Source organism: Agelaius tricolor, unplaced genomic scaffold (genome assembly GCF_023055355.1).
Source record: "Agelaius tricolor isolate 1412-34295 unplaced genomic scaffold, bAgeTri1.0.p SCAF_9, whole genome shotgun sequence".
NCBI classification, from domain to species: Eukaryota; Metazoa; Chordata; class Aves; order Passeriformes; family Icteridae; genus Agelaius; species Agelaius tricolor.
In genome coordinates, this window is record NW_027269269.1 from 22,375,860 (window position 1) to 22,388,907 (window position 13,048).

General features: G+C 43.7%; 1 protein-coding gene across 2 annotated transcripts; it reads right to left on the reverse strand.

Moving 5' to 3' along the window:
- Positions 1-1,421: 1,421 nt before the first annotated feature.
- Positions 1,422-9,394, reverse strand: HAO2 (hydroxyacid oxidase 2). 2 transcript variants are annotated; one of them, XM_071433885.1, is made up of 7 exons: positions 9,264-9,394; positions 8,506-8,657; positions 7,436-7,736; positions 6,860-7,037; positions 4,947-5,105; positions 3,193-3,262; positions 1,422-1,477 (listed from the first exon to the last, which is right to left on the reverse strand). In XM_071433885.1, the coding sequence occupies exons 1-7, from the start codon at positions 9,392-9,394 to the stop codon at positions 1,422-1,424; spliced, it is 1,047 nt and encodes a 348-aa protein (XP_071289986.1). The 2 variants fall into 2 exon arrangements, with proteins under 2 accessions (XP_071289986.1, XP_071289987.1); XM_071433886.1 differs by lacking the exon at positions 6,860-7,037 and having other exon boundaries at positions 7,453-7,736.
- Between the last annotated feature and the right edge of the window lie 3,654 nt (positions 9,395-13,048).

Sequence of the window (13,048 nt, forward strand, 5' to 3'; positions counted from 1 at the left end):
CTTGCAGCCTTTCACGGAGATACGTGTGCTGTCTCTGCAGCTCCAGGTAGTTGGTCATGGCAGCACAGTGGCATGGCAGGGTACAGATCTCATGTGCAGCTCTTATTTTATGATTCTGTGACATCTTCCTACAAGTCAGATTAAAGGCAATCTCAGGAGATCTCTGTGCCAGCCTCTTCTCACAGCAGTGTCAGAGACATTGCTCTGGACCTTGCTGAGGCAGGCTCTGAATATCTCTAACAATGGAGGTTTCACAAACCCTGTGTTGCAGTGTCTGACTGCCCTCATGGTGGTTCTCCCCCCCACTGATTTCTGCCTGGAATTTTCCTCATTGCAACTTGTGCCCATTGCCTTTCACCCTGCACACATCCAAGAATTTGGCCTGGATCTTCTCCAAATGAGTAGTGAAAGGCAGTGATGTGATCCCCCCTCCCCCTGCCTTTAGCCTTCGTGGGACTGAGCACTCCCAGTTGTCTCATTCTCTTCTTGTACATCCTTGAAATCCATCAATGTGTGTGATGTGCTGTAATTCCCAAGTCTTATCTGCCGGGCTGTCAGTCTGCTGACAAGGTTTATTGTTACTGGAACAGAGAGGAAGGCCTCCATGTGAAGGCCTCTGGAAGATCACTGCAGACACTGTTATCTCTGAGAGAAACCAAAGTCTAAACAGAGCAAGCCAACAGGGTTAGCTTCTTCCTTCTGCCCTCTTTGAGCAGATTTAAAGTGGGAATTATGCAAAAGGTCACCTTTTTGTAGCATGGCTCCCCCTGCACATGCCAGGGAAATGGGTATCAGGGTATCTGCTGGCTCCAAAGCAGGGGGAGGCAGGGGGCTGCACCACTGGAAAAAAGAGCTGGCTCTTTCCCCACAAGTGGCACTCTGCTCCACCCCTTCCCTGCTTTGCATTAAGAAGCAGTGGGCAAGGACTGCCCCACTTGCAAAGGGCAGCTGGGGTGCCTGGCAGCTGATTCACCTTACTTCTATATCTTTTATGAATACATCCAGGAAAAGCCAAGTCTGTGGAAGATAGCAGTAACAACACTTACTGTCCCAGAGCAGGAGAGGTATGTTGATCAGGTTACAGTGAGACTTGGCATGATAAGTGGAAAAAGCAAGGCACAGGGTTTTCCATGTCTGGCTGTCCAGTGTAGCAGAACTTCGGAGGAAGACCCAACACAGGTAATGCTGTGGAACAGCCAGTTTAAAGAAAATGCATTTAGACAAGTAACAATTACCCAAACTGTTATGGAATTCATTCAGTAAGAGCAGAGAACAGCCTTTGCTAACAGAGCCTTTCCTAATCTCTTCAGAAGTGTCCAGAAGGCCTTATCAGATACTTATTGCACCTCCTTTTTCATCTTCAGTCTGGCTGGGACCTTAGCTTCAGCTGCCTCTGTTTGGTGGGCATAGCAGGAGGCTGATCACAGCTTTGAGAACTGAACCAGGTGCTGGCCAATCTCTGAGACGCTGGCACAGCCTGCAATAAATGAAACACTGGTGAGAGAGAAAGGTCTGTGGCTGAAGCTTGGAAGCCCCCCTGCTCTGAACCCCAGTCTTGTACGAGCCAGGCTGAAATAGGTTGGTACTTCAATATCTCCACTCCTCAGCGGCATCTTCAGCTTTGAGGTTCAGCACTGGAGTCCCCTCACAAAAAGAGTCAGAAACATGAAAAAAAAAATTTTATAACAAGCTGAGCAGGGTGCAACCTGATCCAGTAAAGTCAGAAGAAAAACACAGAGAAAAGACAGGGGTTGCTGTGTGCCAAATGGCCAGAGGTGAAGATTTGCATTGCCATTTAATTTGGACAAATATGGGTGGAATAGGGATGCTGACTGAGAGCTGGCTGAACATGAGCCAGCTGTGTACCCAGGTCTGGTACAGGCATCCTGGCCTGTGTCAGCAGTGGTGTGGACAGCAGGACCAGGCCAGTGGTTGTCCCCCTGTGCAGGGCACTGGTGAGGCTGCACCTTGAATCCTCTGTTCTGGCGAGGTTTAAATTGGATATTAGGAAGAATTTCTTCACAGAAATTGTTATCAAGCACTGGAATAGGCTGCCAAGGAAGTGGTTGAGTCACCAGCTCTGAATGTATTTAAAAGACACATAGATATGGCACTAAGGGACATGTTTTCATGGTGGAATTGGCTATGTTGGGTCAACAGTTGGACTTGATGGTCTAAAAATATCTTTTCCAACCTAAAAGATTGTATCATTCAATGAATTTCACAGCCTCAGCAAAAGGATCCCAACCTGCTGCTCTTGCTGAATCCTGTGCCCTTGTTCATGAAAAGAACTGTAAAAGTCTGCTAGGGAAAAAACCCAGGAATCTTTACTAGTTGAGAAAGTAACCCATAAAACCACACTATGGCCAGAGGGATTTCAGCTCCAGTCTCCCAGTCAGTGTTGCTATCCGCTTGAGTTCTATGTGTCATAATATATAGAATATCCTGCATTGGAAGGAACCCACAAGGATCATCCTGTCCAACACCTGGCTCTGCAAAGGACACCCCAAGAATCACACCATGTGCCTGAGAGCACTGTCCAAATGCTACTGGAACTCTGTCAGGCTTGGTGCTTTGACCACTGCCCTGGGGAGCCTGTTCCAGTGCTTTAACCCTCTTGTCCAAGAGTAAAACTGGAGCTTGCACTGGGCTCTGCAAATTTGCTGTTTGGTGAGAGGCTCAAAGAGGGCAGCTACAGCTGGGAGCAGGAGTGAGAAAAACAGAGTGAGAGTAAAGGGAGGAGACACAAAAGCTTTTAAAACATGTGTAACCACCTACACAGACTGTATTCTCTAACACACAGAGAAAAATTCTGCATCCATTTTTAATGAGCTCTTCATGCAGAAAAAGATCAGTGCATTTCACCTTGATAAACACTAAATACTGAAAAACTGATGCTGTCATTCCCAGGAGAACAGAAATTCCAAGTTTTGCTTGGCTGTACTTCGGAGTTTTGCATCTGTTTACTTGGGTCACAAAGCTGCTCTAGCCTACTCCCTCTGTGCAAACTTCATTGCTGTGACAGCTGGAATGCCAAGTGGTTTCACAGGAAGCAGAGAATCTCAAGTATAGCAGCTAGAACCATCACAGCTCCTGTGGATTCCCTTTTTGTCACCTATCCATCACACTCCTGATTTTATAGGGCTTGCATGAAGAAACATCTATAACACCCATTACTAACAAAATACTTACCAGCTAAGGCCATAGACAAACGAAACTCATCCTGAAGGATTCTCAAGACATCCTGAAGACCTTCTTCACCCTGCACCAACAGATAAAGCAGTCAGGGTAAAAGGAGCGCTGGCACAGAGCAGTGCTGCAGGATGCCTGCACCCTGAGAGCTGGGATAGTCCCTTAAATCCATGCCAATTCCAGTCTTTCATGCAGATGAATGATTAAAATGATATGATGGATGTGCTCAGTTCATCACAGATTAATTTAGATGCTTTTCCTTTTGGGATACATCTGACCAGGGAAAGAAAACAAAGCTGTTTTTCACTTCTGACATTTTGTAGCTGGTTCTTTTTTTTTTAGCTTTCAGTTTTCCCCCACCAATGGGCTTGCTATTTAAAATGTCAAGCCTTACAATGCTGACAGGTTTTAACAAAGTAATGAGTTTTATGTATGTTACCACTCCAGAAACTGTAGTTTACTCAAATACTAGACTGAATCTTTAAAAATAATAGACTATGTGTTTTCCTCTGTGTAAGTGACACCAAGAAGCTCAAAAGCCAATAAAATGCATAGAAGATTTTGATCTTCCTATGAAATACTGGAGGATTAATTTTTTTCTCTTGAATTTTCTTTTTATGTCTTGCAATAATGAATGCTTTGGGTGCACTCAATGTTAGCACTTGTTTATGCCCTTCCTCTGTTGTATGCTTTGGTAATGTCACTGAGATACATCTTTAGGAATACTCTGTGGAATACAACACCAAAGCACAATTGAACCCCCCAAAATCCCATCTCCTTTCTGTTTCCATTGTGGAGAAAGTGCAGGCAACTCACAGGAACACCTTTTTCATCTTAGGCCCTTTGTTGATATTTACTAGCCAAAAAACCAGTACTGCCAACTCTTACAGGTTTTTTCAGGAGATTCAGGTGATTTCTTGATCAAAGCCTTGCTACAGGAACCCACAGCAATCACACCACTGGACAAGAGTGCCATTTAAGAGAAAGGAAATGTGTCTAGACCACACAAAAAAAGTGTCTTTTCTTCTAAAGAAAAGTTTTGGAAGACTCCATCAGAGTGTAAAAAGCAAAAAATTAGCAAAAAAACCCCAACTGGTATAATGATATTATTTTAATTTTGATTATATTATGTTTATCTCCTGCATCAGAGGCCTAATTCATGACTCTGGATCATAGAAATATGCCTGGAGTTGAGAAGCAGCAAAGCTGGAACTGAAATAGCAGTGGAAAACCCAGGCCACAGTGGAAAATCTCCAGGACACAATTTTGTTCAGCCTGGTCCAAAATGTTTCAGCCATCCGTGGGATGGAGCTCTATATGTATTTCTGAAGAATTCACAGCACTGCTGTGAAACTGTTCTACCAAAACCATGTATTGTTCCCAGCTATTTGCTGAAAGCAAATAAAATTGTCAGACTAATCTTTCTGGCAAATAAGCCAGCTCCAGTTTGCAAAAACACCGAGTCCTAAAGTATTTTACCACCAAACTGCAACATCAAGAAATCAGGTCCCACAAAACAACGCTATCACCTTCAAAATCCCATTGTCCAAAATCCCAGGAAATTGCCAAATCAGTGATAGTTTTAAATCAGAGGAAATGTCGGAGTTTCATTCAATTTGGGGTGATTCCACTTCAAATTCAGCAAAATAAAATTAAATAATATATTCTCCACCCATGACAACTGTGTGACTTCAGTTGCAGGACTGCTGGAGAGTGTGAGAAGCAGGCATGTGGACTCAGAGCTCCTTACTCACCTTGTAAGCCAGGCCCCACAAAGCTGGTCTTCCAATAAAGACACATTTTGCTCCCAGTGCCAGTGCTTTTAGCACGTCACTGCCTTTTCGTATCCCTCCATCAACATAAACTTCCACTCTGCCTCGTACTGCCTCCACAACCTCAACCAGAGCATCAATCTGCAAAGAAGAAGCCAGTCTCACCTTGAGGGCAGCTTTTGATTCCCAGAGAAGGAGAATATATTCCAAAGACACAGGTGAGGATACAGTGCTTTAGTAGGATACCCTCTCAAAATGGAACGTGACAATGCATCACAAATAGCTCAGCACCAGAAGCTGCAGAATAACAAACATGCAGATCCCTGCTCTGCTTTCCAGACAATGCCATTTTCCAGTGCTTTGCATATACTGATATTCTTTGCTATCACTTTTGATTAGTGAAAAAGCAACATTTTCAATAGATTTATGAGAGATTTTAAAATATAAATTTCAATGGGAATAACTGTCATCAGTATTTTACTTTTATTTGAGACCATGATGAATAATACAGCTGTTTCCAAGAAAGGCTGATGTCAGACTTCTACTCAAACTACCTAAGCTTACATTTCAGCTTAATCCTGGTGACCACTTGTTGAGTGCCTCCCTCTAAAGCATCTGTGAAGGGTTTCATTTGCTATGTAGTACAGTCAATAATTTCCTCCAGGTTAGGTCTCCTGATTCCCTAAGGTCTTTTCCGTAGAGTTCAGCGTGGAATAAGCCTCAGATGTTATTGCAGGGCAGCACCACGCACAGATGCTGGCTCTGGCCCCAAAGGCAGTACAGCCAGGGGCAGGACAAGGCACTGGACATAATTAACTCTCCTTCAGAGCAATCCCAAAAGGCTCTTTTCTGCAATGTCTTATACCTTTTTGCCTTCCTTTAATTTTTTTTTTTTCTGAATTTCAAACTGAAAACCTTCAGGCTGAAATTTTCTAGGACTAACTCAGCAAGAGCCAGGCTTGGCACTAGAAAAATAGCAGAGCCCAACTAGGTATCTACTGCCTTGTCTGTGTATGTAAAACAACTTTTAAGGTAGAACAACAGTTTAATGTGGATGCCATTTCTGTTATTATGCCTTTAGCATTGAGTTTATTAATTTTTTTTTATTCATTATTGTCAGCCTTGACGCAGAATAGAACAGAATTCCCTGGTACCTATTTTTATTTAACAAAAGAAAACCGAGAAAAGAAAGTTCGTAAGATACTGTGCAATGCAGAACTGTAAAATAAGAGCAATTGGAAAAACTGACAGAAGCCAAATTAATCCAGTGAAATACACACATGTCTAAACAATGCATGATTTCTTTGTACAAATTTAAAAGCAGGGGAATTTTTCTCCAGATAAGTTATCCTTTTTCTGGCTCGTGCAAGTCAATAAATTCCCATTTAGACTTGAGCCTGTAAATACGCAAGCAGACCTCTCACTAAATCTAGTTGCATTGTTTTGCATGTTTTGACAGATGTGAACAATGAGAATACATTATGCTCTCATTTGTACAATTTTGGTTCCAGAGCTTTGTTTTCTTTTTGCTGCAGTGCGCAAAGAGTTTGAGTGTGCTGCACCAGCTCATGGAGACACAGGCAGGAACTCTCCCTGGCTTAGGCCAGGAGTTTACCTGCACTTAAGTGAAGAAGTTTGGCATGGGGGCTATCCACTGAAATATTTCCTCCCAAGAAGCTGAAGAAATACTTCAGTGGACAGCCCCCATGCCAAGGTGTGGATCTCGCCAGTTTAAAGCTAAAGTATATCTGCACACATCCATGGCCACTGGACAAACTCAAGTCCACCAGAAGTGTACGCACAAACCTGGGCATAGAGACACCCAGGTTAATGCAAACATGCAGACTGTAAACAGGGAAAATGTGGGACATCCATTTTCATCTGTTCTCACTTACAGTGGCAGGTCCTTCATCCAGTTGCCTTCCACCATGGTTGGACACAATAATTCCCTGAACTCCATGTTTCACTGCCAGCTCTGCATCTTCTCTTGTCAAGATGCCTTTGATGATGATGGGCAGGCATGTCAGGCTTCGCAGCCAGTAGATGTCATTCCAGGTGACCGAAGGATCCAAGCTGTTGGGTGGCAGTCCGTACTCAGAGCAGTCATCTTCCTACAGCCACAATGAAACAGCAAAAGGAAAACTCATCCAGGCTGCAACAATACACAGGTCTCTTGGTGTCTTTCCTTGCCCTAGAACAGATTAATCAAACTTGCCAACAGACATGTTCATCAGCTCCAGAAATGTCACGTGTCTCTGGAGGAGAATAATTACAATGGGGGTGGAGATCGTGTCTCTGAGGCAGCTGGGTGGGGATTTTGAAGACAGAACCCAGTCCAGGAAGAGGTCAAGCCAGGATGCTGCAGAACCAGCAGGGGAGAAGATAGACCCCGGTACAGCAAATGCCAGGGCAGCAGTTACCCAGTGGTTTTTCTCTCATGTGGTACATGCCAGCGCAGTGAATGAAAGGACAGGCTCATTTTACAAACCTCAAAGGCTCCTTCCAAGTTCTTCACTTTCATGTGGGGAGGAAGGCGGAAACCATTGCGGACATCGTCGCGTCTCTTGCCCGTGTAGGGCAGATCCGCAGTGAGGACGAGGCCCTGGAAGCCCAAGGCCTCTGCCCGCCGGACCAGGTGCTGGGAAGCTGCCCTGTTGCGGTGGATGTAGAGCTGGAACCAGCGGAGGCCGCCGGGCGCAGCCGCGGAGATCTCCTCCAGCGTGCAGGTGGAGTAGGTGCTGGCGATGTAGCAGGTGTCCATTGCTCTGGCCGCTTGGGGGGCATTGGGAAGGAGTCAGAAACAAAGGCATCTGAAGGGTCTTGCCAGACATCAGACACAAAACCATGCACTGTTTGCAGAGACCACCCCAACTCCTGATTTCACGTGTATCTTACAAAGCGCAGGGCAGCTATGTCCTGGGATTAGCAATGACTGTATTTACTATGCACTCTTGTTAGTCCATGGTTAAGAAAGCAGAAAAGGGAGAGGTAATTAACCAAGCTGTGCTTTCATTTTGCATCTGCATTTTTTAAAAAGCATGAATTTTATCTTTATGACTGAGTCCTCTCAGGGATGTACTGTTGGATCTACTCAGTGTATACAGAAGAAAAAAAACATTTTTAGGGGTCAGGTCTCCAAACTCTCCACAGGATTTGTTGGATATCTTTTTGTCCAAGGGAGACATTTCTTAACCAGTAACAAGGAATTCACAGTCTGAGTCCCATCCACCACTTTTACAACCCATCTAGAGCTCCCAGGAGTGAAAACCTTATGTGGTTTTTGGTATGAGTCAGAAATGTGTCCACTGCCCTTGTCTTCAGTTTGCAGCAGGCTCCATGGGGCTGATTTTTTATGTTGGTAGCTGGAGAAGAAGGGCACCATCTATACAGCTTCCTATGCAGGGTGTCAGAAAGTGGGAATGGAGTTTGCCCCCTCATGCCTGAAAATTTTTCTCAGTCACACTTCAAGTCATCCTAACAGCTTCTTGATGCTTTTCTATAACCCCCTTTGGTGCTACATGGCACCAGAACAGAAGAGTACCTCTGGCTGTGCTTTTCTCTCCATCAGGCCATGCTAGCTGGTGGAAGCCTGTAGGGGCAATTCCTACAGGAAAGCTGATTTCAGAACCCAGGATTTTAGTCCTAATGTCCATCACAGATACGTCCCGCAGCATACGTGGCCGGAAACGAATTCTGTAAGGCAAAAAACCCCTTCAGGATAGCAGATGTTCAGTGAGTTTTCTGAAATTTCATGGAAACCACGTCTTGGTTTACCACATAATTTCTGCATCTCCTGCCTCAGGTCACCGTGTCTTGTTTCCCACTGTCCTCCCCCAGATTCCTTTTACTTGCAGGCAGGCTGGGTCCTTCCAGCTCACCATTCATGTGTCTGTCCTCACTGTGCAGTGTACCTGCCCTCAGGTTCTGCAGCATGTTCCCCAAATCCCACCCTACTTGCACATAGGCTTCCTGCTGTTCACCAAGAACTCCCTTTTGCAACTCATTATATTAGAGCTGCTCATCCCCTTTCCTGTAATGCCACACGCTCCACAGCACACTGTACCTTACCCTACCCTACCCCAGCACCTGCCTGTACCCTCAGCATCCCTAAAGCTTCATACAACCTGTGTCATACTCAGTGTGGCATCAGAGCATATAGTGCTCAGATTTTGCATTTAGCTTGGGGACCTCCTGGAAAGGACAAGGTTTTAAGTTCCTTTGCTTGTCAAGTCCAAATACTTGCACAAAAACGGTTTAAGAGGTCCCAGTACGACTCCCTTCATTCCCTTCTCACATTACCTTTTATATGCCAGGATGTTTTCATCTCGTGTGGTACAGTCATCTGCTCCAGCTGCAAAATAATCCCAAACAATCTTGGGCAAATACTTCTTAGCATAATCTTCGAAGTCAGAAAGACACACCATAGACATTGCTGAGAGAGGTGTAAGGAACCTTGAAGAAAAGAATAACATGGAGCAGAAATTAGATCCCTGAACTGTCATTCTCTCTTCCAGGGGCTCTAATGTCACTGAATGCAAAACTTGGAGCCATCTGTTTTATAGAAGAGCTGCTGAGTTGTCTCAGTCTGTCTTGCACATTGGTCTACAAATCCTCTACCCTAGTATGAGGAAAAATTGCAGATGCAGCCATGAGAGCAGGAGGAAGCTTGCATCTCTGTGCTTCTCTTCATTCTGTTTTAAACAGCAGCCTGAAGAGGACATTTTAGGTCCTCTGCTATTTCAATTGTGTAATTCTGTCATAAGTTCCATCTTAAAACAAGCTGCATTATTTGTTCCACTAATTCTGCTCAAAGGTTGTCCCAGAACATAATTTGTCAGATTACCCCTAAGGACAGCACCGTGACTGAACAATTAGTTATGGAGCACAGGGATGGAATTCAAGATCACGGAATCTGGAAACAAGTAAATACAGAGTCTACATGTAACCTGCTCCAGGATGAACACACTGTAAAACTATGTCCAGACCCTGAGAGTAAGTCACTGTAGAGGCCAGTGCTGTGGAAAAAAACCCCATTTTCTACAGATCTTCCTTTCTCTTCTGTAACAAATACCTTCTGGGTGTTTGCATTACATGCTGGAGCACTGATATATACTATAAAAGGAACATACAGAATTTGGACAAACCATGAGAAAACACTGGCAAAAAACAAATTCCACAGTATGAAACATGTTTCTGAGAACTAACCTCAGCCTTTCAGGGAATGGAAGTAAAGTTGTGTGACCCAGATGTCTAATCAAACCAACATAAATGCTGCCCAGAAAATGCCTGCACTTACATACTTTTGAAGAAGCAAGAACTGAAAGCTATGCAAATGAATGTTTTAGCAAACCATGCCCGTGTGTGCAGAAACATGTACAAAACACAGACAAAGTCAATTTTCTAAATTGTTTGTTGCAATTACTTCTGCGGTCCTGATTAAAATAAGTATTTAGCAAGATATGTGGAAACATGAAATTTTAAAACAGCTGTGGCTCGGTCTGACTTCTCTAAAAAATATACAGGAAGAAGTAAATATCCTAATGTTCAGGATTCACCTCCCACCCCAGATTAGCAAGGGTTGAAAGCTTCACCCAAATCAGCCCCACGTGTCCCATGTTGGTCACTTTTGGCACAGATAAACACACAGGTTCTGTACACAGACACAACCTGTCAAACTGCAGGCACCCTGCTTCTCACTGACTGAAGTACCCATGTTTGCATCTGAGAATTAGCACTCACAATTCTCTGCTAGTAAAGAGCCCAGGATGAGGAACTCATTGGAAGAAGAAGAAGAAATGCAACTGATTTCTTCAGTATTGTTCTGTCTGCTCTGACAGGCATCAGGTAGGAGGGGGTGCAAGTATCCCAAGCATGCTTTCTCTGACTTTGAGAATTATGCTGATAGCACAAGTCTTCATAAATGTACTGTGACATTCTTTAAACATCTATCACAACTTCTGCTTTTCTAACTTTTAGGAAGGTCAACATCATCAAGCACGATAAGATAAACCAAGTCCTCTCATGGCAGAATAAACAGGAATTTTAAGCAACCCAGGCCCAGTCCTGTCTTCCAAGTCAGACCTCAGTTCAGACTTACTTTGGGTTTCAGGGAAAGCTGCAGGGGGTGAGAGCCTCTCCTTCAAGTTTGCCTGCAAACAGGATTTTGAGGTCTTTTCACTGAGTAGCTTCTGTTTCTTCTGCAGTCAATAAGCAACCAACAGAGATTAAAGCTCAATCCTGTGGTAAACTTTGTACTGTTTGTATAACACTAACTTTGTTTTGCTATCAGGAGATTAAAAATCCCTCCTAAAAAATGGATCACCTTGTCAGCATTGTGATTGCTTGGGACAGAGCCCTGTAGCTGAGCTCCTTGGCAGTGGCTGATGGCTCTGCATTCACTTAATCAAGCAACAGTATTTCAGGGGGTTTAATGAATCTCTAAACTGTTGGTAACTTGTTGCTTCATCCTCCCAAAATGATGATTCACAGACAGTGTGAGTAGTTACAACTCCCAGCTACAAAGCCTGGATAATTTACTAGCATGTGGGAGATGCTTTTTGCTTCCTGCAGTGTATAAACAACTAAAATACTCTTTCTCTTTTGCCATTTTTAATGGCCTTCAAGTGCTCTCATCAGGACAGAGGTAACAAAATTATATTGATTTAAATTTCTATTAATTTATTAAATTTCTATCAATTTATGATATTGATTTAAATTTCTAAGATGTGAAAAATAAACACTGGACAGTTTTATTTGGCTTTTAGATTCTTTTAGCCTTTAGGGTTCATGCTTTCAATATTTCTGTGCAAGTATGAGAGCCTGAAGTTTTGATTTTTTGCTGACTGAGAAATATTACAGTGGCAGGTGCAGAGGACAACTCAGAAACTTGTTAAAACTTTCCCAAAATATTGTTGGCCTCCCAGCTCAAGGAGCCCAGATGGGGGAGTGAATGAATTACTGTGGTGGGAAAAGCTGGAAGCTAAACAGAGCTGCAGCCTCATGAGCTAGCACTGAACTGGCTGGTCTGGTCCAGGAGAGCAGACCTGGCATTTGTGACAGCAGAAATTGTAGGTCACTGACTCCATCTGTGCAGCTGTAGTGAACACCTCTTCTTCCTGTTAGATGCACTCATGAGACCCTGCCCAAATTCAGCCAAATATGGTTGTCTCTACTACTGCCTTTTGAAACTTTAAATTCAGCCTTCAGAGCTCATTATCTGCTGATAGCACTGTGGAACCGGTTTCTGGCATGGATAGCTGTGGATACAGGTGTCATGAGCTAGATGAGTTGTGCACATTTAGCTGAAATGCCCACAAATGCCTTGGTTTGCTTCCCTGCCCAGCACAAGCCGTGGGGCAGACAGCCTTCAGGTCTCTTCTGAAAAGAGCAATGTGTGTGCTCACAGCCCAGTGCATCCCTGGGAAGGCAAAGAAAATCCTGCCCTCGTTCTTCCTCCACTAGATGTCAGGTTTGGGTCATATATTTCAATCCAGGTTGGTAAAAGCAATAAAAAGAATGCAGTACTTGCTGGCCTGCACTGCAAGGCACTATGGCCTTAAGACTGCTACAATCACACCACCAGAGTACTGCTAATATGTTTGGAAATCTTCAGTCCCTGTGCCTTATTTTTAACATTTTCTGGTGCACAGCACAGCAATAAATGTAGCTACATCTGGTCTGGCATGATCTTTGGTTCAGCCTACAAGTCATCTGCAGGGTCCTCTGTCATATTTCTCATTCTGCTGATCTCAGTACTTCCCTACTTTAGGGATGCACATTGCAGCCAATTCAGCAAACCATAGAGTTTATGCTTTCATGATTATCATAATTTTACATGAATTAAAAATAGTCTGTGACTACTGTATTTTGGATCAGAAAAGGGAAAAAATCTCTGTGTTTATGCTGTGGCTTTTAAGAGGCTGTACTTTGCATCTAGATATATTTTCTTCTTTCAGCAATGGATTCAATTCAAAGTAGCAGTGACTTGTTGTTCCAAAAGTGGTAGTTTCTCTGATAGCAGTATACTCCTGATTTAGCTGTGAAGCTGTAATCTGAGGAAACCAGAATTTGCCACAGAGATAATA

What these genes read in the sequence shown, in the direction of transcription:
- HAO2 (XM_071433885.1), bottom strand. Translation starts at nt 9,394, where the DNA reads ATGTCTATGGTGTGTCTTTCTGACTTCGAAGATTATGCTAAGAAGTAT. An exon ending in GAGGTTTGTAAAATGAGCCT is followed by an intron (nt 7,038 to 7,435) that starts GTCCTTTCATTC and finishes GCCACCCAACAG; the next exon opens with CTTGGATCCTTCGGTCACCT. An exon ending in TGTGGGGCCTGGCTTACAAG is followed by an intron (nt 3,263 to 4,946) that starts GTGAGTAAGGAG and finishes CTGTTGGTGCAG; the next exon opens with GGTGAAGAAGGTCTTCAGGA.